Below are 24,646 nucleotides of genomic sequence, written 5' to 3'. Positions count from 1 at the left end.
GGGTTTCAATCTCAACTTGTGTTGAGACACTCAGTTAATACAACATGTCCCAGCTTTCCACAGCAGCTTGAATTCAAGAGGCTGCTTTACTTCATTTGCATTGCCAATGGGCTATACAGATGCTACCAGACCAGGACCTGCATGAGCCATCTGCCAAGGTCTGTTTGTGTGCTATGGAGACACCGTTTGATTGCCAGGCTAATGCTCATAACAGATGAAGAAAACCTTCATGCAGAAAGCACTTAATACTATTCAGCCTCAAGTGGACATTGCACAGTACAAGTTCACTGATACAATGTTTTGCTCCCATTGAGGCCAGGTATGTGTATTTTACAGAGCTACTACAAGTCTGGAGGTACAAGAAGCAACATTCTCTAGGGCTCCAACTACCTCTCTGGTTTTAGGGAAACCATCTTGTTCAGTGTTTCCCTACTTCAGCACATACATAATTAATTCTCCTGCTCTGCAGATCAGGAAGACTGCCAAAAAGTATCCAGGGGAAGGTTGCAGGAGCTGAATCAACATCTGCCAATAGTCTCTAACCAGCAGTAGTTGTTTTTGCTAGCTGATCACACTGCACAAGGGAGAGACCCAAATCCTTACAGAAGCTGGTATCAGCTTCTCTTCCTTCCTAGATTACAGTTAACTCTCTGAAGGAATCATATATGGAAGATTTTGCAAAGCTACTGTGACCTACTTACCTGGAACATGATATCCTACATCTTTTTATGCCAGCTACTTCCAGTGTACTATAGTTTCCTAGGGAATATCAGCAGCTGCACATCTCAGTTAAGCACCTTTTGCTTCAGAGTATGTGAGGAGTAGCTATCTTGCCATGAGACCATGACCCTTTCTCCTTAACAGAAGCAGAAAACAGTTCAATGGAAAGTCACCACAGAGATATACTATCACCACCCGACTCCAAAAACCAACAATTAGGGCATACAGAAATTGGCTGTTAAAAATCTGGAAGACAATTTCATTCAACAGTTGAGTTCATACAGTACTCAGATTTTATTAAAAAAACCTTGTACACAAGACCATCGGATATGACAACAGGTTTTTCAGGCTTATTTTAATGTCAAGTAACATTAGTTGTCAGGTAGTGAATACAGCCCTTGCAGACAAAAATCATCCTATTACATAGAACATGCAGCAAATTCCAGAATCCATTATGATTAAATACATCATATGAAGGGAAAAACACAACACCTGCCATCTGTGAGTTGGCAAGACCAAGAGAAAAGGCACAAGAGTTGTTTCAGTGATATGGATGCTGTAGTGTGGACAAGGATTACAGGCAGCAGCATGGAGAGAAACATCACTAGCAGAAGACAGCTTTCAGCTAGTACTTTGAAATAACAGCAAATCCTGAGGCCTTCTGAGAGATCTACTCAACCTGTCAAGAAAACATCCAACATCATGTCAGTTCACTCCATATCAAACAGCAAAAATACAGCTTTCAAATCTCACCCCCAACATTCTTTAAGATGGTAAGGATTGTTCTGCAAACAGCCACAAGAACTACTGTACTACCAGGCACTCCAAATAGGAAACACTCTTGGAAAAAAAATTTTGGGGAATTTCATAGTATTTGATTAAAGTCTGGGGAACTGAGCAGAGGGTGCCAGAGTATGTATTTGATCAGCTCTGCCATCTGACACAGATCACTCATACTCCTTTAGAGTTCTAGTGTGCTATACAGAAAGGTCACATTTGTGCTCTTCAGCCTCCCTCAGAGCTGTAACAGCTGAACATGGGTTACACAAACAGCAAGATCAGGCTGCAACTGAATGAAGCCAGCCATGTTTACTAAATGAAGCAAAATTTTCTTATGCATATTTTCTAAAGCATTAGTGAAACCCTAAACAAATAGCCAAGTCTTCAGAAGATATTACATATGATCCCTCACAGAAGCAAAGGAAGAAAAAAAAAAAAAAAACACCAAAAGCAATCCCTCTCTGCAAAAAAGAAATTTGCTGAAAGCTGACGTTTATCCACTTATAAGGCATGGAGAATATCTCATTCACAAGTAAAATAAATCCACAACAAAGGTTTCCTGACTTCATATGCAACATTCCATTTTAACACTACTGAAAAGAGACAAAAGAAAAAAAAAATAATAAAAATCTATGTTTATGCCCTTTTAAGTTAAATTTAAACTTGTCAAAGCTTTCTACCATTTCTGTTACTGGCAATCTTCTGAAAGCCAAAATCCTTTCACTTTCAGTCTTTATGCATGTCAGATAATGTAATACAATCAGTATTACTAAGATATGCACAGACAGCACCCTCCAGTGCTGTTTGCCCTCTTGAGCATGCAGCACACACAGATTCCCTGCCCATAGGCATGAAGCCTCAATACAGAACCAAATGACAAACTGAAGAATCTTGCCTCTGTGGAATCAGACAAATCTGGCTTAAATATAAGTTTGTATCAGCATTGTCGATCTGATGGGGAAAAAAGTTTGAAGTCATCATATACCACAGAATGACAGATGCTCTTCAGCTTACTATTGAGAAAAATTTAAAAAAAGCCTTCAGGTCCATAATAACCAAGAGGGCACTACACCCTGCACAAAAAATGATAGAAGAAATCAAGAATATTTTAACAGGTATAAATTTTCAGGTAAACTAGTAAAAAGTTCATCACCACTGCTTCCAGGTTACTGTCTATCTGCAGTGTAGCCTGCTTACTGCCTCACTTGCTACCTCAAACATGCTGTAAGAGGACAAAGGTAATGCACAGAGGGCTCATGCTAATTGTAGCTCAAGTCTACCTATTTATCAAGTCTCCAGGGAAACAACTTACCTTTGCTCCTCTATCAAAAGTGGAAACGCAAAGCAGAGAAAGCCAAGAGCAACTGCAGTTGTCACACAACTGATCCACTGCTGGCCACAGCCATCTCATCAGGTCTCCAGCAGGCCCAACGTCCCTCTGCCTTCACAGAGGTCTAGGAGTGAAATCCAAAGAACTGTTAGCATTGAACCCCATGAAGCTGTGGGACACTACAGCTTTTTCCTGCTGGTGTATCAGACAAGACCTGGCTAGAGTGATGAGTAATCAACACTGTCGCTCTGATGGGGAAAAAAGTTCAGTCATCACCTACACCAGCAGGTCCAAGGAGTTACATAGCCACCCACATTTGCCACACAGAGCTCTCACCTCCTGAGACAGGTCAGAGAATGGTTAAATAATGGCAGAAACAGCAAAGCCATGCACGCATACAGCCCCACAGAAAACTAATAGGATCTAAAACCCCCTCAACACTTCCTCAAGCTGGCTAGCACTCAAACCTCAAACTCAACAGTATCTCTTCCTAAGAGATCCCCTGTCAGGATGGTCTCCATACCATATTACAGCAGCTGCTCTGAGCAGATTACCCCCATGTCTCCAGGTGGAATGACCTTACAGTGAGTTCTATGAGCTCAATTTATCTAGAAAAAAAGAAATGGGACACAGCTATAAACCTACTAGTCTGCTTCAGCTAAGTACAAAGTTACCAATCCCTTGCTACCCTGCTTTCTGTTCACTAGTCACACCTGACATTTTGGGCATGATGGAACATGAGTGACACGAGGCACAAGGGCTCCTGTTGCAATGCTTCTGCACAGGTAAACCCTGTGTGCTTTCATCTCTGAGCATTTGGCTATGTATTGAAAAATATATAAAGGAAGTCTTTAAAGATACTAATCTGACAAAGCATTTTGGAAGCAGACCCTTTTTTTTTTCCCCACTAAGTTTTTTTTAATTAATCAACAACGGAGCCTTACAAACTTGCTATTCTTACCTGTTAAAGGTTCATGCATGGTGGTGCAAGCCAGGATGACTGCCCATCACACAGCTGATCCACTGCTGGCTACAGCCATCTCATCAGGTCTCCAGCAGGCCCAATGCCTTTCTGCCTTCATAGAGGCCTAGGAATAAAACCAAAGGAACATTCAGCATCGAGCCACACAAGGCTGTGGGACACGGCAGCTCTTCTCTGCTGGTGTATCAGACAAGTTCTGGCTAGAGTGATGAGTAATCAACACTGTCGCTCTGATGGGGAAAAAAGTTCAGTCATCACCTACACCAGCAGGTCACAAGAGTGACAGCCACATTCCCACCTCCCTAGGCACATCCATAGGGTCTGCATAGACTTACACAAATCTTTCCCCAGAAGGAGCTAGCTGATTTGCCTGCTCTACAGGCTCATGGCACAGGAAAAGCACTGGAGTGCACTAAAAAAAATGACAAAATGGGCTTCTGCAGTACAGCGCAAGACAGCTAAAGCAAACTTAACGTAGAAGGGCAGCCAGAGGTAACAGCTTATACAGTTCTGTAGTACCACCTCTACAGCCAGGAGACACTTCTGCCCAAACAATGCAAGGGCAGGAGGCTGCACACGCGGCTGTGAGTGTCGGGCAGTCGCCAAACCCCAGGACACAGGCACGTGACACCGCATGCCCCATCCCACGAGCACTACCGCATACCTACCAGCAAGCGGCAGAGTAGAGAACTGCCGAACCAGCCCGGTCTGCCTGGGGAAGGCACAGCTCCGCCCATGGGCTCCCTGCCGCGTCCGCAGCTATGAACATCAGCTCCCACGTGCCTGCACGGGCTGGCCGAGCCCCAGCGCCACGCCGTCCTGGCAAGGACACGGCGGTAACCCGCGATCAGACCCGAGGTGCTCATTAATCGCCATCCTAGACCTGACACCTTGCAACACGAGGCCCATGTTACAATGCTTCTGCACGGGCAAAACTGCTTCCAGCACTACAAAACCTAGGCTAATGTTCGCATCTACTCATCCTTCAAGTCTCTGGAGATAATAATGCGGCAAAACATCATGAAAAACCAACCAAGAAGTCCCTTAAAACTCGCATAGTTACTTAAAACTCGCATATTTAAAGGACTTACGAATCTCACCCGTGGCGGAGCAAGGCGGGCAGCTGCAGCCGGCCATCATACAGGGCCTGGGAACAAAACAAAGGAGCAGTGAGCACGGAACACGCAGGACGAGGGATAACACAGCACTTCCCCGCTGGCGTATCAGACAAGACCTGGCTAGAGTGATGAGTAATCAACACTGTCGCTCTGATGGGGAAAAAAGTTCAGTCATCACCTACACCAGCAGGACCCGGGAGGGGCAGGGCTGCACGGCCGCGGCACGGCGGGAACCTCAGCACAGCGAGGCACGGGGATACGGGGCGGAGGTCAAAGGAGGGGGACTGCAAAGCCAGGTGCTCCTTCACTGGGGAATTAAAAAGGCAGCAGGGCAGGCATCCAGCCGAGGGCTGGACGCGCTATGAAGAAATAGAGCGTAACACCCGAACTCACCAACCGCCCAACCCCCAGGACAGCACACCACCTACACTCACCTTCCAGAGACGCAGCAAGAGGCCGCTGGGCCGCGCGCACCGCACTTTATGCGCCGCCTGGGCCCGCCCCGCCCCGCCCCGCCCGCGCGGTGGGCGGGAGCCGCCGCCATGTCGGGCGGTGCTTTCAGCTCTGAGGTTTCGTGTGCGCCTTCGCGCTGGTGCCGCCTAGGGCGTGTGGCGGGCTGTGCTGAATGGGAGGCGGCCGCCATTTCGCGGTGCAGCTGAGGCAGCGCGAGGGGCCCCGCGAGGCCGGGCGCCTGCGGCAGGGGATCGCTGCTGTGTCCGCTCATGCTCACAGCGAGAAGTGAGGTGAGAAGAGGCTGCCCGCCTGCCTTACTTCCGCACCTTTAATATTTTACAAGGCAGGAAAGGCCCAGGAATGTCGATTGGGCGGGTGCTGCGTGCACTCCGTGTTTCTGGCATCGATACATCTTATTAATTATTCTCGTTCATTTCTTCTTGGAAAGAAGAAAAAAAAACAAGGCTCAGGGATGTTCAGTAACTTGCCCACAGCAGCACTTGTTTTGTGCTTAGGCCTTCTCATTAAACATTTTACCACTAAGTAACAGAGCAAAGGATGTGTTGCAAACAACTGTGCTTTGTAACCCAGCCACTGCTGCATGTGGAGATCTTGCAGCTATAAATTCACCCTGGCAATGAGGTGTGAGCCCAGTCACCTGTATCTGGTGAGGACGTGCCCTGTGCCAGCCTTGAATTCACACAGAAGGTATTTCTCCATGACCTACACTCTTGCACTGGGGTAGTACATCAATTCTGGTCAGGAAGGTATCAGACTTCCAATTGAAAAGGGATTCTGGGGCATGGGAACCAGATCGAACTGATTGCAAGGTAAACATTTTGTGGGGCAAGTAGGGTGGCTTAAGGATGGTCCTTGAAATGCGATGAAAGCAAACAAAAAAGACACATGAATTGACCCGTTAGTTTGTAAACATGGTCAAGGCTCTTCTTAAGTGCCTCAGGAAGCCACAGGATGTTTTAAACACTCAGAAACAAATCAGCCTGTCTTGCTTTATTCATCTTGTCTATTATTATTTACTGACATCCATATGGTGTCTGTACTTAAGCCTTGTAGTATGCTTGGCATAACGATATATATAATTCAACTATCATTAAAATATTATTTCCACATAAAATGTGTTTGTAAGCAACTAATTCCAGAAAGCAGCTTATCAAGTGGGACTCATGGAAAAAATTTCAATCCTATTAATCCAAGTTCCAGAACACGAAGAGATGAAAAGGCAGTCCAGAGAAGGACATTTTAAGATTATAGGGAAAACTAATCTTGTTACACTGCAAACCCATGTCACATATACAACTCAAAAAGAACTGTAAACGTGACCCAGCTGAATTTTAGCAAGAGACCTTTTTGCACATTAAAGTTCTTGTGTTGTTTTTTTTTTTTTTTTTCCTTGCTACAGACTGCCATGGGTTTTCCACCAAAAATGACATAAATGGATCACAGCCACGTTGTAACTGAAGCAGGAACCTCAGGCCTGTTGGCAGTAACAGATTAAGCGGTCAGTAGCTATTGATCACCAGAGACACAAAACAAAACACTCACACAGAGAAATGCCAGTGTTGATTTTCTGAAGACCACAAGCCTTCCCAAAGATATAATCATCGCAGCCATGCAGGACTGGGTTTAATGCTGATTTAATGCATCTATTTCAAGTTCAGCCTTAAAATTGATCAAAACATTTTAGTTTTTCCAAGCTCAGATAAGTCATTTAGAAAGTGTAAACAGCTTGTTAGATGAGCAATTGCTGTGCACTGAGGACATAATTTCTATTGATGTATGATACCGGTAACATTTTGCAAAATTTTTGGCTAAATTCTAAAGAAAATGTTTTTTTGAGGAAAAAGGTAGCTTTGATGGCTTACAGATTACTCTCTTTTATTATTAGCAAATTAATTTTACATAGGCATTGATAAAAGACACTGCTCTGTCATAACAAGATGGAGTAATGGACCAATATGGTATCAACTTGAAAGTAACTTTAGAGAAGGGCGTGAACATTTTTATCATGCAAAAGTAACTGAGTGTTGGTCCATTTACATGGGACAAACTTTTCAACTGCAATGTTGAAAGACTGTGCAGGAATACATTACAATACTTCTCAACTCACACAGTACGAGAGAAAGCACAACACAGCCAGCTAAGAATGCTTAGAAGAGACAATTATTTAAATGTATTTAGCTTTTGTGAATTTGATGTAGCACATTTTCTTCAAGTTTCTATCCCCTTTAGTAATCAAACTCACTCAGTGGCTCAAGGTTTTAGCACATAAGCACTTCAGTATCTACTCAGCAATCTTTAAAAGGGACTAGACAAACATTTTATGCAAATACAGTGGCAGTTTGTAGGAAAGTTATACTGAATCTCTTTTACAACAAACTACTGATGGATTTACTTTTTCAGTGATACTTTAATTTCCCCATTGTTTTTTCTTGGCAAGAGCTAAATAGTCTTCTCTCCATAAGAACCAATCTGCTGTGTAAAAACTACAATGAAAGTAATACTTAGCAGTCAGACCACAAGATATATCTTCACTGAGATGTACTTTGTAACAATTTTAAAATTTCAAGAACAGCAACTTAAGAGATTGTACCCATGTTAAAATGGGGAGTAGGAGATTGTGTCTGTAGAGATGCTCAGTTGTACCCAAATAGCTTTTGCGTTTAGACTTAGCCATGAAAAAATGTCAGAGGTTTTGTCCCTTTAGCACAGAGCCAACTTTGCCTCCTTAAGAAGCATATCTTCTCTAAAAAATAAAAATAACAATAAAAAAGGTAATGAAAGAATGGTAGTTTAGGATGACAGTATTAATAGCATATTCTGTCAAGGATATTTTTGGCATAAATAAATTAAGACATTCAAAATCTGAAACGCTGTCTCTTAGCAGATTGCTAAAATACTGTGAAATTGGAAATAGGAGAGGAAATACAGCTTAAAAGTGCTATTTTCATTTCTAGTTGAACACAGTTTGTTTCATTAGGATGCTGCTAGCAGTACAAAAAATAATTTATTTTGTCTGAGAATAAAATAAACTCTTGGATAAGTAAAATTCACCATCTGTATGCTCTTATTCAGTTCTAATCCAGAGAGATTAAATGAACATCCTAGTGATTTTGCTTTTACAACTTCTGTTCCCCAACTTCCTTTCACAGGACGTTCAGGTTCTTGTTCAGAAGTTCTTGAGTATTAAGTAAGTGTGTAAGTCCAAGCAGCAGGTAACGGAAAGCAGTACAGCATGTTGCAGTCACAGAGATTAAGCTGAGTATTTTCAGACTGATAACTACCTCTAGACCGTATTTCTTAATCTGAACTACGAAACATATATTAGAAGCCCTTCAGGAAGCTTTTTCACTGATACACGCTTGTTCTGTTTATCTGCAGATTCAAAATAAAAGCACCAAACCATTATGGGGTTGCTTCACAAAACAAGATTGTGTCAAATAGTACGCAAGCATCCCTTCCTGAAGTTAGGCACTTCTGCAGCCTTTACCATTTGTCTTTATACATTATTACATCAGAACAAAAATCCTACTTTAAACTTTGACAAACCAGTTAGAACAGAATTTTGGTTTGATCCTTAAATAATACAGTAATTGCAATGGAATCCCAAGTACATCTAAATTTAAATCCAATGTACATTAATAAAATGAACGTTTTCAATTCTCTAGGCAAATAACTGCCCTACTAGTGGCAGATTCCCTGGCTGAGTCCATTCAGGCAGGATTTATCCTAAGGAAATACCAGCCTTCCAACTGAAGTCCATTTGAGACAAGGTGAATCAGTATAAGAGCTTCAGTAATAGCACTGTCACTGCAACTAGAACTAAGTGCAAAACAAAATCCCATTCTAAACACAATTTGAAGTATGGGAATGCATTTTAATATCATGGAAAAAAACATGTATCACAGTAAATCCACACTGCTGCTCATTATGTAGGCACATTGTGGCTACCTACAGGTCAGCATTCTCCAAAATAAATTTTGCAGATTCTTCTTTTTGTAAGATCCATCACCATTAGTTTCAGGGTGGAAATCATGAAAAACTGTCTCTCTTCCTTTGGGAAGTGAGGGTTTCCTAATAACAGATAAAATAATTTGCTTTAAAAAAAATCCCCTGAAATGAATTTCGTTATTCCCCTTTACATGTTGCACTTTTTCAGCTCATGAATAACAAACTGACCCATTGAAGAAAGCATATAATACTTCCTGATTGAGCTCTGGCTACCAATTACTCACCTTATACACCATGTAGAGTTGTTATTAAAATAGGAAACTTAGACAGCAATTATTAAGCCCAGCAACACAGCACTGGAAAAGACTTCACTTTGTTAAGTTTCATAGGCAGCACATCTACAAAGCCAATTCTCAGGTTCTTATATAGGGCATTGAAATGGGACATTTGACTGCATTTCTCCAAGAAACAGTGGCATTTCTCCAAGAAACTCTTGACAAGAACCACTAGTAAGTGCAGCATTTTACAAAAGCACAGAAGCACTTTAAGAAAAGCAATGTAAAGCTGCTAGACATTAGAACTGACTTAAGGCTTTGACATTTTAGTAAGCAGTAATAAGTGCTTTCCTTCCAATACCAGAAAATAACAACTTGTAGACTAGAGTCCATCCAAGCAAAGGAGTACTGGCAGATAGAATATTTCCTTTGGTGAAGGAAAACGTATTGCCTACTCTCTCTGGTCTCTGCTGCTATTATTTATAACCTGAACAACTAGAAAATTATCATAAAAATACTTCCAGAATCTTTTCTAAAATCCCAAGCTGCTACTTTAGAACTTGTGTGCTCTGTATTTCGTTTTAGAAGTAGGATGGATAGGCATTAAAAAGGTCTAAAAAGACTGAAATGGACTGAAATTCAGTGGCTTTTTCTGCCACATCATACTCCTATCATTCAATGACCTGTCTCTTTGGGAATCAGGATCGAAACACCTTCTTCTACCTCAAAGCATGGGCTTAAAAGCAGCTCTACTTGCAGAACACCAGCTCTATGAGAGGCTGGAATAATAATGTCATAAATTCTGGAAAGAAACAAGGTCACTATGTCAATTGTTAGCATAATAGTTACAAGACTGATGTACCATACTACATACATTGTTTTCCTTATTCTCTTTTAAAAATGATAATTTTAAAGGGAAGTTCTCTATACAACTAAAGGAGTGCAGAATTTCACAGTTTACTAAATATATAGCAAGAACAGTAGTGTCATAATGCCAAATACTTTGGGAGAAACACGGGGAAAGATGCATTCATTTATGAAAAATTTGGTGGTAATTTAAGCAGAGTCAAATAAGATAACGGGGAGGAAATCTGATGGAGGGAAAACAATATTAGCCAGTTAAGATCTGACAAGGTTGTTTTAGAACAGACCTTATACATTTTTGTTTTGTAATGGGATCATTAATGAAAGGTAAGACTGCAAGTGTGGCACTGAGCCCAAGCTAATGTAGACTGATGATCACATTCTGAAGCTCCAGCTCATTCTGTTGCAGTCAAAAGATTTTATGAAGACTGGAAAGTGAATGTAGTAAGATTTATTCTTTCAAAGATTATTATTTTAAAGAAAGAATCCAAAAAGATGTGTCTTTGCAGACAGCACCTTGCTAGTACTCAGAAATGTATAGTTTATATCAACACTAGCCTGTTAGATTACTGCAGTCAGGGTATTTCTTATTTACCTCAGTTTCTGTTCTTATTTTTTATATTTCTCTTCTTTGTGGAACATTCTATAGTATCAGCTGAACTAAACTGTAATATAAAGCCTTTCAATTACATATAGTAAGCAATCATTCTTATCAGCACTTGCTGCATCGAGCACAGAGGAGTCAACAGAAAAAAAAAAGTGACTGTAGTGCTCTAGAAAAAAACCCACACTTATCTAGAACTCACTTGTGTTACCTAGAATCCACACATGGCCATGAATTTTTCCATCACATGGCTCTTACTATAAGGTCTTTCACAAAAAGAATCTTCTCTTAGATAGCACCTCTATGATCACTGATGCATTTATGAGCATTGAAATAGAGATACCTGTGGCAAAGTACCTTAAAATTCACAGGAAACAGCATTATCAACAAATGACTTACTAAAAAGCCAGAAGATCCATTCAAAGAGAAAACTAAGTTGCAGCAGATAGGTGCAGGGAGACCATCTACACTGCTATTGATGTGTTATTTGTTTCCCAGTTTTGCTTGATAAATAGCTTATAAGTTGTAAGAATTTGCAATACAAAGCCTCGGCCTAGCAAGTTTCTTTTAATTTTTGAATGTACATCATTTAGTTCTACAAATGTTTAAAAAAAAAACAAAACCTTTACAATGTTTTTTGCGCTTATGATCAAAACCAACTTGATTCCATCAAATTTGGTACGCAGTTGATGTAGCCCAATTGCTTTTGATAATGCAAATAAAAAAGGCTGAGACATTTAGCTCAGAATTACATGTGCAGTAACTGCTTTCTACGACGAGTTACTATACACACTGCATATAAGAAGTGTTGCTACAGATTACCAGTTAAGTACACATGAACATAGTTCACATCCAAATGATACACTGCCATGAGTCAGTCCACAGTGCCAATTTCTGTTGCTAGAGGGAAAGTTTCATTTCATTTTTTAAAGTATTACTTCCCCAGAATTACTAGGTGCAAGGCAAGGTTATGACTCAAAATACAAGCAAACAAGGAAACTTGAAACTAGAGAAAAATCATTCCAACCTGTTGCACCAGGTTTCCTGTCATAATCACAAGGTTAGTTTAAGCTCCCATGAATACAGTTGCACTAATACACTGTGGCACAAATTACAAAATGTACCTACATTACTTTTGAATGTCCTCAACCTTGCCAATTTTTCACATTCTCCACATCACTAAATAGTAATTATTTATATGTTGTTGATAATCATTGTACAGTTACGCCATAGCTTTACAATACCGCCCGTACTATATCACAAGCATTACAAATCCTATGGAAAAGCAGCCCCTGTAGTGGCATACAAGAATAAATTAACCCCAAAAAAAAAAATTTAGTATTACCATTTATTGGTGACAAACACTACGTTTTACTTACATTCCATGGGGAGAAAAAATTCCAGCGTAAACAATGAACTGAAGCAGTACTTAACTTGCAAGGCTATCGTGCTTTACCTGGACCATATGCAAATACTTTATTGCACACAGTTCAGTGCGCAATAACACAACATCAAAAGCAACACAGTTTATATATAAACATAGGTAATTTTTTTCAGCCCTACATGGAGATGTAATTAAACAGTATAAAGCACTCAAGGAAAATCAATCTGCGGTTTTTATACATTGAGATCATATCCTGTAATGTAGTGAGCTGTGTGCCATCTATACACACAATCCTTAAAACACAGATCAGAGATCACTTAAAGTCACGTTGCACTCAAGTTCCCATACCCCTACTCAACAAAACTAGAAATTAACCAAATATGATCGAAGTTTAAAATTCCTGAAGTGTAATAATTCATTCAACCGTTGGATAATTACACCAGGTTTGCGAAAATACTGGACTTCTTAAAAACGGTGGGCACACAATTGATTTGCAGAGAAACTTGCTATTTCAATAAAAACAAAATAACCACATACATGGATATGATCTTCCCAAGTTAGTTCACAGATAACATGTCAGTCTCAGAAGACAAAGTTTCTAAACTGTGCTATTGTTCTAGATACAATTAAGAAACTTTTAAATGAAAAATTTATAGTGTCATTTCAATCAAAACAACATAATGAAACTAAAAATTTATCACTGTTTGAAGAAAAAGCAAGAGTTATGATTTAGACTCTACAGTAGGTTGTAAAGACTGTAGCACTCTAAAACAGGTTACATTAATAGGAAGCATTTGATTTTCTCTGGTGCTTTCATGTTTGGGTCCAGTCAAAAGCCTTTTTAGGCAGTGCTGTCCAGTGTTTGTCCCAAAGTGTTTGAGTTAGCCGGTTTGAGAAGAGGATCACTTTCCATTTCTTGTTTCACACATCTACGAATGAGGAAACATCTGTTACTTATGAGATAAAACACCACTTCCACTAACAAAACACTTCTAAATCCAATACAAAGGATTTGAGGTGCAGATGATAATCTGCTTACGTGCAACTGGCCTCAATTTTTAATCAACCAGTACTTTGTTGATTCAACTATTTTGGTAGCTTGTTATCTAAATTACAGAATAAAAAGCCACTTTTTTTTCTGCTAAAAGACAAATTTACAAATCACCCTCCCTCTCCCCCTTGCCCACCATTTCTTCCGTGAGCAAGCTATGAAATCTAAACAGAGATTACAATTTACATGCAGGAAATTTCTAGAGGCTGCTCTAATACTTAAATCCACAGAAAAACATCACACTATTTACAAATACATGTAACTATGTAACAAGCAGAGATATCACAGTTAAAATTCCTGTGTTATCACAGCCATCACATTTTATCCACTTGCTGTAGCATGAAGCTTAATAACTTGCATTTGACACGTGAAAATTACAAGCTGGATCATAAAACCTACCCTCTCGTCCTTCTCAGCAAGGTAACAGCCCTTGGTATTTTAACTTCTCTGGCAAAGAAAAAAACCCTCATGTTTTATTTGTTTATCTTAGGGTTACATGTTTCCAATAATACAAGGGAAAGTCAATGGGTCACACTCACACAGACATTGGTCCATTTCCTGTTCTTGGCATCTCTGTAGTTTGTTGGTCCAGCTCAGACAGCAACTTCAAAATGTTCAATGCAGCCTAAAGAAAAGAAGTAACATTCAATAACTCAAATTGAGTTCATTTCATTTGTTTAGGAAGTGGGGACTGGGACTCAAAGTAAGCGTTCTAACTTTGGTAATATATTTTTTAAGAATCAGAATTATGGCAGAAAATATTAAGTGGTGTAGAATTTGATCTTATTACAATAAACAACAGAATGGTACTGTGGCTAGAGGATTCCCATAGCATTTGTTTTAGCAACAGGGAAACAAATTCAGCAGTACTATTAATATCATGGAAAAATACAAAATTAATAATGGCTCCAACTGTACAGTACTTGCGTAAGGACATTAAAATACACAGAACCAAGAAGTCCTCCACAGAATAAGAAAAAAAAAAAGACAAATATCAAAAAGTACAACAGGGCACACAACCACATAAAAGAAGTGTATTTTGTTAATGTGGCACAGCTAATGCAAAAGTTACTTCCTTTAAGAATTGAAAAGATTTTTCAGTTTTGTTCAGATCAATTTCAGGTACATCTCTTCAGAACACCCCATTACTTATGGCACATGCTTTAGTGAAAGCTGAATATCTGAACATAGGAATGCTCTCACATCTGCCAAATTACAATGGTTAAGCTTGAATGCTGCTGTTCTTTTCCCTTCACCTACTACACTGACTTGTGTGCTTAATCTTCCAGGTGCTCTTTACAGCAGGATATAGAGATAGGCATCAAAGCTCAGTGACAAAGCTCAAAGAGATCTCTAACAAAATATAGCTATTATAAAATTACTGCAAAAAATGTTGAGTCTAAAAATCAGTCAAACCAGTTTTCTTACATGTATTTACATATTACAAACTCTTACTTTAGTGTGTGGTCCAGTCACCACTAGAAACCAAAGGAAATAAACTTCTTCCAAGTTACAGTAGTCTGTGTACATATGGCTAACAATATGTAATGTCTTTTATAGCAGAAGACAAGATCACTTAAAATTCAGTCTCTAGAAGACTCATTCTTTCACAAAATGTATTTCAGCTGTGAATAAGACGACCTTATTTGTAAATGGATTTTAACAGACTTAGAGTGTCTCCTGCTATTTAATGGCTTATTGCATTTCGTTCCCTTTTGGGTTCCGCTCCAGCAGAAAATCTGGTAGTATGAATCTAAGTATTACCATTCCAAATAAGATATCAGCTCATTCCATTAAGAAAAATAAAAAAAGTTATATGCTTTTGTGTTTTAGAAGTTTCTTTTTATACATTTTCTTCAAGGTGTGTTCAGGGGCCATAACACTGAGACAAAAAAAAATGTTCTTCCTGTAAACCAAAATTATTAGCATATATTAAGCATGTTAAAGATTACTTAAATTAGATATTGATATTATTCATCAGTTATTTTAGCAACCTGTGATGTATTCAACAAAAATAGTCAGGGAATTGTACAGCATTTAATTATTTACCAGAAGCAACAAAATCCTGTTCTATCTGCTGCAGAAAAAGAAAGCATTTCAGTAATATTCATCATACCATATCGTGACAAGATTCTACATCCTTTCCAATTCCATGGCTGATAAGTGGTGGCTGAGAGGAACAGTTTATAAGAGACACAAACTCATTCTTGTTATTTTTTGGAAAGTCTTTATATTCAACCTAAAGAAAAGAGAATTATTTAGTTCTTTTCAGTTAACCAAGTATAAGAAATAATACATCACAACTGCTAAAGATTATTTGCCTACATATGAAGCCAAACTCTACTTTACTCCTTATCTGTCAGCCAGCAGAACCATTTACTTCTGAGTTTCACTTCACTTGTAATAATAATTTTGAGTAATCGCAAGAACTCTGCAAGCCTTCTGAATTACAATTGCTACATAATGATTATTTCTAGGATCTTTATTCTGCTCACTGCTACCTGAATTTTTTCCTGTCACACTTTTTAATTGATGGAGCTCTTATTATTAAGAATAATATCAATAAAGCATCAATATAGGAAATTAAATGGGATTCTAATGAAAGGGACTAACCCTAAGTAAATACACAGTTTATGGCAGTGTGAATGCATCAATTTTTCAAAGAAAAAAAAATTGATTTCAGAGCAGCCAAGTACTAATTCACATTATGTTCCCACATCATGACAGTTTTCAGAAAACAATACTTTCATTTTTGTTCTTCTCAGAGGCCTACACCCCAGCACCCAATTGAGCCTGAGAATTCGTATATAATGCATATTTAACAACAAAATTAAAAAAAAAAGTAAAATTCAGTATATTTTATAGATATAGTGTTTACATGAACATCAGTCAACAGCAGAACTAAAATGCTTTAAAACAAGTTATATCAGTTTTGACAGCACTGGAAGAACTCTTGAAAACTGAACATTTACCTGGATTCCTTGAACATTGGAAAGATAGTCCAGCTGTTCAGAGGGCCTGGTAAGTGGTCCGTGGGGCACATGGCCTGATGAGTTGTTATTTTTTAATATGGTCTCAGCAGTAGGAGAAGTACCACCATACAATAGCTCTCTAGCAATCATTGCTGTTACAGTAGCCTTGGCAGGATTTGGGGCTGCCCTATTGAATTCTTTGGTGTGGTGTCCTTGACTGGCTCCTACAGCTTGTGCAACCTCAGGGACCATGGGAAGAATTCCAGCGGGAAGCTGCTGATGACTGAGATAAGGCATCCTAAACTCGTCTTCTTTATTACCTGAGGAGAAGAAAGGTACCACCAATACAGAGCTTGCTAATTGCAACTATTCCTCCAAACCTGGAACACTAACCCCAGGTGACAGAAACTGCATCACCTTTCTAGGGAATCTGCTCCCATCAAATGAAGACTACACCAGAGAAACTTTCTCCTAAGTCAAAGAGACTGATCTCTCCTTCTCTTCCTACCTTTTCCTCACACAGAAACTGTCCCAACACTTCTACTTATTATAGCATGTTAAATAATGCTTTTGAAGGGACGGATAAATGCATCAGGGCTTTGCTTCTTTCAGTAATGTTACTTACTAGTTGAAGTCTCTTCAGAGCCTGGCTCAAAGAAAGTTACTTTTCTTCCATCACTTGGTTTCTTCACTGGTGTCTTAAAAATAAAGAAATGAGGTCAAACAATATCCCTTTAAAAGCTGTTTTTCCCTCAAGTGTTAAAGTTTTCAAAAATGTAGAGAATCTGACTTGTCAAAATTTTACTGAAGAATTATTATTCAAATGATTCTACTCTCATATACCTATAAAGAAAAGACAAGTTCAGTGATTCTTATTGAATGAATAAAACCATTTACAGGCTATTGAAGTGTTATTAGGAACACAGCTATTGAGAACTAGATACCATAATCAGCCATTTAAAACAACGTTCATATTGCTGGTAACAATATGAATGCATTGGAAACAAGTGGACACATACGTGAAAAAGAGAAAACAAGAATTGCTATTTTAACTTCACATCTGCTGAATCAATAGACAAGAATGCAAGGCTCCTTCCACGCTAGGAGACTAAAGAGAATAAAAAACTATTACAAACTTCTGGCTGAAATTACTGATAAAGCTACCCACAACTTTCAATATACAATGTACCCGACATGTTTGCCAGTTTCTAAGACCAAATGCATCAATCAAATATTCGCATACTGAACCATTCCCTGGAAAATACATTCATTCAGTCTTCCAATGAGACTTTGCTTGCAAAATTGAATCCCTGATGTATTCAAAATGCAGTTATTTAGAGAAGTCACCTCAATAGAATGGTTTCCTGACCACTGCAGAAGGCATGGCTTTACTGTCTTGCAAAGCTGCTATTGTTTACACTCTGTGGTCAGTATTCAAAGAATATTACCTTCTCTTCTGTCTTTAATGCTGGTTTTGGAGGCTGAGGTTGAGGGATTTTGAAACCTAAAATTTCCAACATATTTTCAGCTGCATTGCGTTTAGCAACCTTTTTGTTTGTGCCCATTCCTTCAGCTGTGTGTACACCAACTTTCACCTGGACAAAAGAGGAAGAAAGAGCAAGTAAAATCCTAAGCTTAGGATTGAATCTTAGGATTCACTGACTGTTCACCTGTATCTTCAATACAGCACAAGTCACGAGATAGTTCAAATTATTATTCTAAGCAACAATTAATCTGTTGTTTATTATCTTCAATCGCTGCCCTCCAAGCACAAAATAACAAACAGAATTAACATAATCAATTATATTTCATCGTCACACGTTGGCACCAGCCTAAATGCTCAGAACTGGCATCACAGTGGATACAGTTTTTCAAGCTGAAGTTAACCGTTCAGCAATTTTTCCTGGAAAGAAACTGATTTTTCTGCTTTATCCAGAATATAAGAGAAGGCTGGAGGACATGATTATTAGAGCCTAGCAGACAGTCAACATGAAAAAACTACCATACTATTGGAATTTTATTTGCAGAGAGCATTGTACTCTGAGGCAACACACAAGAAATCTTGGGAAGGAAGAAATGAATTATTTGGTTCATGTTTAATGAATCCTATATCATAAAAATATAAAAAGCTTTAAATACAGTAGGAAGGCACAGGCAGACTTCTGCTGTCCCATGCTTTTTTTTAAAAAAAAAAAACAAACCGTGATTCAGATCACTTTTCTCGAACCACTGTCTCCTCTGGGTGGAATCTACTAATATTTCTGTAATAAATTCAGTGCAAATTTGGCTGTAATCCCATCCATTTGGAATATCATCATCACACTCTGATTACAATAAGCCAACAACAAAAAAAGAAAGAAAAAGAAACATCACAGCCAAGCAACTAAATTTCTCAAGTCAACAAACAAACCTGCATAACAAATTCCCTGCGTCTTGGAAGACCGCGTTCTGTGATGAGCATGTACTCTGGTTCCTTCTCTTTCTTGGCCTGCTGTATCTGAGCAAGTCTGCTAATGGGATTCATGCCTTGACCATATTCTGGACTTGTTTGCAGCTATACAAAAAAATGTTCAGGAAATAAGCCAAAATTTGTGAATATTTGAGTCAATAAAACAGAGCCACTGAACTCATTATTTTCTGAAATAAAAACAAACTAAAACCAAAATTTCTTAATGAAATACCATTGCAGCCATGGAGAAACAGCCAATTTATTTGGCTCTGCTGTCATAGTTGACCACAGAACCTACCTCTGGAAATACTTTCAGAGATTCAAATCATATGTTGGAAAGGACAGCCTTGCAGGAGAATTTGTAGAAGGTAAAAATCATGCAAAACCCCACACTAATGATTGAAAGTCAGAGCTTGTTTTTCAGGCATCATTCATTCTTTCACATGGATTCTCCTTCATCTTGAATTTATTATTATCTGTTGTAAAAATATTGATGGAACTCCATTTGCTCCCAGTGGGAGCAAAATATTCTTTTCCAGCACCAAAATGATGATGAATGTTACGCAATCTAAGTGTGTTCATAACTGACAAATAAATGTCTCTCGTGTGATGATTTACAGCGATTAGATTGTCTCTTACCTTCACTATTGATTTTGTTTTCTTTTTGATTCGTGGCTTCATTTTCTCAACCGTAGGAAGGGGTGGCAATTTTTTCAGTTCTTCTAGGACTGCTATTGCAGCATTTTTCTTTGAGATCTTCTTGCTCTTTCCCTCACCTTCACCCATGAATTCTCCAACTGACACCTTGGTTACAAAGCTCTTCATATGGGGAGGACCACTTTCCTTGGTCACCTGTTTCAGAGGGAAAAACTGAGTGAAAGCGTGATAAACACTTATTAAAAATGGTACAGCACATTGTTTATAGCAAAATTCTCACAAGCACTATGGATAAAGAGATTTCAAATTTTGATAAAATTCATAAAGTGCCTATGTAAATCATCCTCTAGTAACATAATCCCACCCAAATAAATGCATGTTTTAGAAGACCAGATGCAGTAACCAATAAACATTATTTACATATTCCAGTCATTAACCCATCTTACTTATTTACTCCTTCAAAATGACTGTTCTATTTCATTGTCAACTTCCATGCAGATAATATCACCTCATACATAAGGTCACAGTAACAGAACATCACCGAGAAAGCCATTATTTGGGATCCAGCAATTTAACTTAGAAATCAGAAATTCTGGAAACATTTAAGTGCTAGCTGCTTACTACAGTTTTAGTCTTAACTCCATTCTTAACAAATCATACTTCAAGACATTCAGAGTCAAACAATAAAAACGAATTGAGAGCTTCCACCCACAACTGGCTTTTTGTGACAGTGTATTCTTACTGGTGATGTTCATGCCAATCTATAATAACTGAAAGAGTCCTATGAAATTTCATAATACAGTTTAAAAAGCAATTTAGTTACACACAATCACATTTTCTTACAGTAAGCATTCATATAATTGATTGAAACGTTATTCTGCCAGCACAGGAAGGCAATACAATAATTAATATTTTGGTGCAATTAAGACGCTCCTATCGAAGCTACTGATTCGAGGTAATTCAATGATCAAGGAGGGGCAAAGAGGCAGCAAGCAGCCAGGCCAAAGGGAAAGGAAAGTAAGATGCACATGAGGTCACCTCATGGCAAGAAAAGAAACCTATCTGAGATTCTGCAACTTGCGGGTAGTCCACATCAGTGCTCAGTTAAGAAAATACTTCCATAAATAAGCTCCTTCAGAGCAAGTTACAACTCTTCTGCCTTGACTTTGTGCTCCAGTGTTCTAATCTTTAATATAGGGTTGTGTTTCGTTTTTTTTTTTTTCCACTATAATACTGATTAAAAAAAAAAACTTGGAAAAGATTGCACAGACAACCACAGCATAGCTGTTCACTCATGCTATGATTTTAGTGCATGACTTGGTGAACAGGTGGATTGGATTTCTTTCATCACTTAACCTTATGAACTCTGAGACAATTGGGGTGACTGTCAAAAAATGAACATGTACTCACAACTAACAAGGCATGTTAAAGTCAGTTGTTTGGGTTACCTAGAAAAGACTCTACTTAATGTGTAGCCTTAATTTTCTAATGAAAACAGATCTAGAGCTTGTAAAATAAACATACCTCAAAATTCACAGGCAAGTTCCTTTTAAGTGCAATCTCAAAAACTTGGCTTATTTCAGATTTATTGAGATTTTCATCATCTGGTTCTTTTCCGTTAACCTAAAAGAAGCATACTCTATTTAAAATAAAGATCCTATTAAATTGAATTTGATTAATCCAACCAGTTTATTGAACTCTCAAATTGTTTAACTTTTACTGCCATTTTACATGAATGTGCAAAAATGCAGCACACGTACTACAGACCTGAAATTTAGGAAGCTCTTTTAAGGTGATGGGTAAAAGCTAACATACCTCCTTATTTTCATGTGCTCATGATAGGAGAAAAGCTATAAATGGAATATGGGCCAATAGATTTAAAACCTATCTATAGAACAAGAAATTGAAGCATTAAATGAACTGCTTTCCAAATGGAAGTACCTTTATGAAATAGTTTTCATATGCTGATTGGACATTTGTATCAAAAGTACTAAGACAGTATCAGATAAGAGAAAGGCCAGAAAAAAATGAAGATTCTGAGAATGGGACCAATGTGAATAAAGGATGACTTATCAGACCCCGGCATAGACCTTTCATTCAACATGTTCTCTTGCCAGCTCTTCATCTATGAATTTTTCTAATCAACTGAGGAGCATGCCATCAGAAACTTGCCTTAAATCAAATACATTTCTGATATCTTACAGCTTGCTAGAGGGCCAGCAGTGCCAGGTGGATCTTACCTACAGGCACTTCTATGCATCTGCCAATAAAATTTTGATAGTGATTCCAAAAATGTCTTCACTGATGTTGGTATCAACATGAACTAAGAGGCATGGTAACAGCAACAGAGAAATTTTAAGACTAAGTGTTCAGCAGTGATATAGGAAAGATTATGATAAAGATGAATAGCAACAATTACACCAATTATATTATACTGCAATGCTGGTTGTGCAAGCAGCTAACAAAAATGATTTAAATATTTTATTGAAGCAGCAGAAATATGCTAGAGAGCTTGACTGATTATATCTAGTTTTGATGGTAGCAAGCATCCTCAGTTTTTTACTAACAAGTCAGATCAGAGCGCGAGGACATTTATGTTCAATTCCCATCATGTAAAGAAGTCTTTTCCAATCTCTGAACAAAATACATATACTCCTTCCTAGCATCCCAGCAGACTCTATGCTGTTCCTATGATAACATCTAATATTTCTGATCTTCCAATACACAGAGCGACCTTCAGGTCTGTGAAAACCAAGACCACATGATGGCACCACTCCCATAGGAGTAAAGCACACTGCAGCACACAAGAAATGTGCAGGCAGTACCTACATTCCAAGAACCACACACTACATCTCAGCAGGAGGCACACTGCAGGAAAAAGATTAACTATTGGTGTCAAAAATCTCAATCATCATATTCTAAAATCCATTTCAAATGCAAGTGGTAGGTTAAAAATGAATAGTATCATAATCCCAGAAAAGGTATTTGAACTCTTAAGGCCTTATTTTATTAGGGTGTGTTACAGCACATTACTGCCAGCATTGATAGGAATGATCTGTCACTGACTTTACTATAAAAACAGTTGCACAATCATTTTAATTACAAATATTCTTCCCTTCCTTGCAATCCCAGATATATTCAATCTTGTGAAATTCCCACATTTTTCCTTGCCAAGATGACCAGGGCCTCTCTTCTTTGGATTACTTTTCCATTTAAAATAGTTCCAAAACAAAACAAAGATATAAAAGTATGAACAACAAAGTATGAAATTATCTGCTATATTAATTTTGTATATTCTTTACATATTTCAAGTCTGTTCAAATGGTTTAAAACAAGTATTTTTCTCAGTGTCTTTATTTTAATAGAGTAAATCAATATCAAAACATTGACAGACTATGGCTCTTTTACGAATTATTTTGCCTCCACTTCAGTTCTGGATCAGTTTATTTAATAAATCAAAGATAATCACACCCCACCTTCTTCCTCTTTCCCAGCAATGCTGAGGCAGATAATCTATAGAGTCTGCTTTTAAAGTAGCTGGCACATGCGCATTCCTCTCCAAGGAATCTATTATGCCTCTCAATCACACACGAAGACCACAAACAAACCTCCACTTCGCTTTTAACAAATTAGATCCCCCTTTATCAATTGAAAAAGTCATGCAATGAAACAAAAATATATCATAGATTTTAAAGCTCCTAAACAAACTGCAAAAGTAATATACTCCTTTAAAAGGGATTCCCCCTTTTCTAGGAAATCTTTCAACACATACTTCCTCAAGGACTGCTTATAAGCAAATTATGAAAATTGCTGATGCGAACTACATTGATTTCAACAGAACTACCAATATTTTCTTCCATGTTAAAGTTATAAAGAGCAGCTGATATTTAACAGATAAATGGAAAAAAGCATAGAAGCATTTCTGGGTTTAGTGTTTTCAGGCAAACGTTAGAATTTCTGTCTGAGCATTGTGCTGCAAAACACTGCTTTCCAAGCTTTAAATCTAGGCTTCATTACTTCTGTCTCTGAATATGCAAATAACTGTTCTGACTCCTTGTCAGCATGTCTGAACTCCAGTCAGACTAATTTAGGTTGGAACGATCCTTTGGAGGTTTCCTACTATAGACTCCTGCTCAAAGCACAGACAACTTAAAATTAGATCAGTTGCTCAGGCAGTGCTCTGTCCAGCTGAGAGCAAATTTCATTAAAATCTTTCTCCTGCCATAGCTTCCAGATTTGTGCTCTAAGAAGGTATGGTAAATGGTTATTCTTATGCTTTAAGTCTACTCCTTTTACTCAATGATTTATTCTTCAGCACTGAATATTTTCTGGCTAAAATTAGAGGAGCTCAAGGTTACACATTTTATATATAGACAAACTCTAGTGGGATCCATGAAAATATGTTTAAAAGGATAATTACTGGCAATATCAAGTGACAAGTAGAAGTATCAGGACTATGTCTGCTTGTAAAAAAAATCTTAATTTGCCTTCACTGTATGCACATGTAATGGAATCTCTTCGGATCTTACACTGCTGCATCCTTCAGCGATCTTGCCTCACCGAACAGCACTCACTCAGTGGTAAAACATTCCTTATTTTCTCTTCATCTTGTCTAGTGCAAAAAAGCTGTTACAAAGATAGTAATTCCCTCAGACATACCCAAAGCTATTCCAGAATCACAAATATTAATGAACTTGTTACTGAAGTACCAAATTTCAGATCTGGTTTGAGTGCTTCTTATAAAACAGCATTCCGTTCAAATTCTCTATGTTCACTTAGTAGAAGCCAAGCATAAATAAATGAAAATAAAAAGACAAATGTATGTTTCTTGTGAAAGTGTACTTAAAGTGACCTGCTCAGCATATGTATAACAGAGTCAAAACAGAATACAGGGAGCCTGCAACTGTTCCATCCATAAAATAATTCTCTGTTCTTGTCATCTCTTGTATAATTCACAATAGCAATTTCCTGGTCATGTCCTTAAAATAAGCAAACATGAGAAGAAACTCTCTAGGTTTCCTTCCCTCATCTCTCAATT

At 38.2% G+C, this 24,646-nt stretch overlaps 1 protein-coding gene, 1 long non-coding RNA gene and 4 other non-coding genes across 28 annotated transcripts in view; 1 reads left to right on the top strand and 5 right to left on the bottom strand.

Annotated features, from left to right (window-relative positions):
• Nucleotides 1-990: 990 nt before the first annotated feature.
• Nucleotides 991-24,646, bottom strand: part of STAU1 (staufen double-stranded RNA binding protein 1) — a 38,657-nt gene continuing 15,001 nt past the window's right edge. For 4 of the 23 annotated variants that reach the window (XM_085241226.1, XM_085241236.1, XM_010722445.4 and 1 more), the window contains 14 exons: nt 21,133-21,231; nt 19,591-19,821; nt 18,913-19,056; nt 17,951-18,097; nt 17,128-17,200; nt 16,503-16,822; nt 15,647-15,769; nt 14,070-14,155; nt 13,930-13,977; nt 5,365-13,408; nt 4,904-4,959; nt 3,792-3,918; nt 2,813-2,954; nt 991-1,399 (listed from right to left, as the gene is read on the bottom strand). In XM_085241226.1, coding sequence (XP_085097352.1) covers nt 13,321-13,408; nt 13,930-13,977; nt 14,070-14,155; nt 15,647-15,769; nt 16,503-16,822; nt 17,128-17,200; nt 17,951-18,097; nt 18,913-19,056; nt 19,591-19,821; nt 21,133-21,231 — 1,359 coding nt within the window. In that variant the 3' untranslated portion in view covers nt 991-1,399; nt 2,813-2,954; nt 3,792-3,918; nt 4,904-4,959; nt 5,365-13,320. Of the gene's footprint in view, nt 1,400-2,812; nt 2,955-3,353; nt 3,439-3,791; nt 3,919-4,147; nt 4,225-4,480; nt 4,632-4,903; nt 4,960-5,364; nt 13,409-13,929; nt 13,978-14,069; nt 14,156-15,646; nt 15,770-16,502; nt 16,823-17,127; nt 17,201-17,950; nt 18,098-18,912; nt 19,057-19,590; nt 19,822-21,132; nt 21,232-24,646 lie in introns of those variants that run through there. The other 19 variants (XM_085241239.1, XM_085241230.1, XM_085241238.1 and 16 more) reach the window with 19 other exon arrangements.
• On the bottom strand, nt 2,397-2,491 carry LOC116217404 (small nucleolar SNORD12/SNORD106). The gene has a single exon (XR_004161887.1). It is a non-coding gene; the product is annotated as a small nucleolar SNORD12/SNORD106 (small nucleolar RNA).
• Nucleotides 3,025-3,116, bottom strand: LOC116217401 (small nucleolar SNORD12/SNORD106). The gene has a single exon (XR_004161883.1). It is a non-coding gene; the product is annotated as a small nucleolar SNORD12/SNORD106 (small nucleolar RNA).
• On the bottom strand, nt 3,989-4,080 carry LOC116217403 (small nucleolar SNORD12/SNORD106). Its single transcript, XR_004161885.1, has one exon. It is a non-coding gene; the product is annotated as a small nucleolar SNORD12/SNORD106 (small nucleolar RNA).
• On the bottom strand, nt 5,027-5,118 carry LOC116217402 (small nucleolar SNORD12/SNORD106). The gene has a single exon (XR_004161884.1). It is a non-coding gene; the product is annotated as a small nucleolar SNORD12/SNORD106 (small nucleolar RNA).
• Nucleotides 5,533-24,646, top strand: part of LOC146542965 (uncharacterized) — a 29,787-nt gene continuing 10,673 nt past the window's right edge. The window contains exons 1-2 of the long non-coding RNA XR_014887660.1: nt 5,533-5,673; nt 6,804-6,902. This is a non-coding gene — a long non-coding RNA (uncharacterized LOC146542965). The remainder of the gene's footprint in view (nt 5,674-6,803; nt 6,903-24,646) is intronic.

Source organism: Meleagris gallopavo, chromosome 22, assembly GCF_905368555.1.
Source record: "Meleagris gallopavo chromosome 22, MGAL_WU_HG_1.1, whole genome shotgun sequence".
In the NCBI taxonomy this organism is placed as follows: Eukaryota; Metazoa; Chordata; class Aves; order Galliformes; family Phasianidae; genus Meleagris; species Meleagris gallopavo.
Note: the sequence above shows the minus strand (reverse complement) of the source record. Positions and strands in the feature narration are given on the sequence as shown.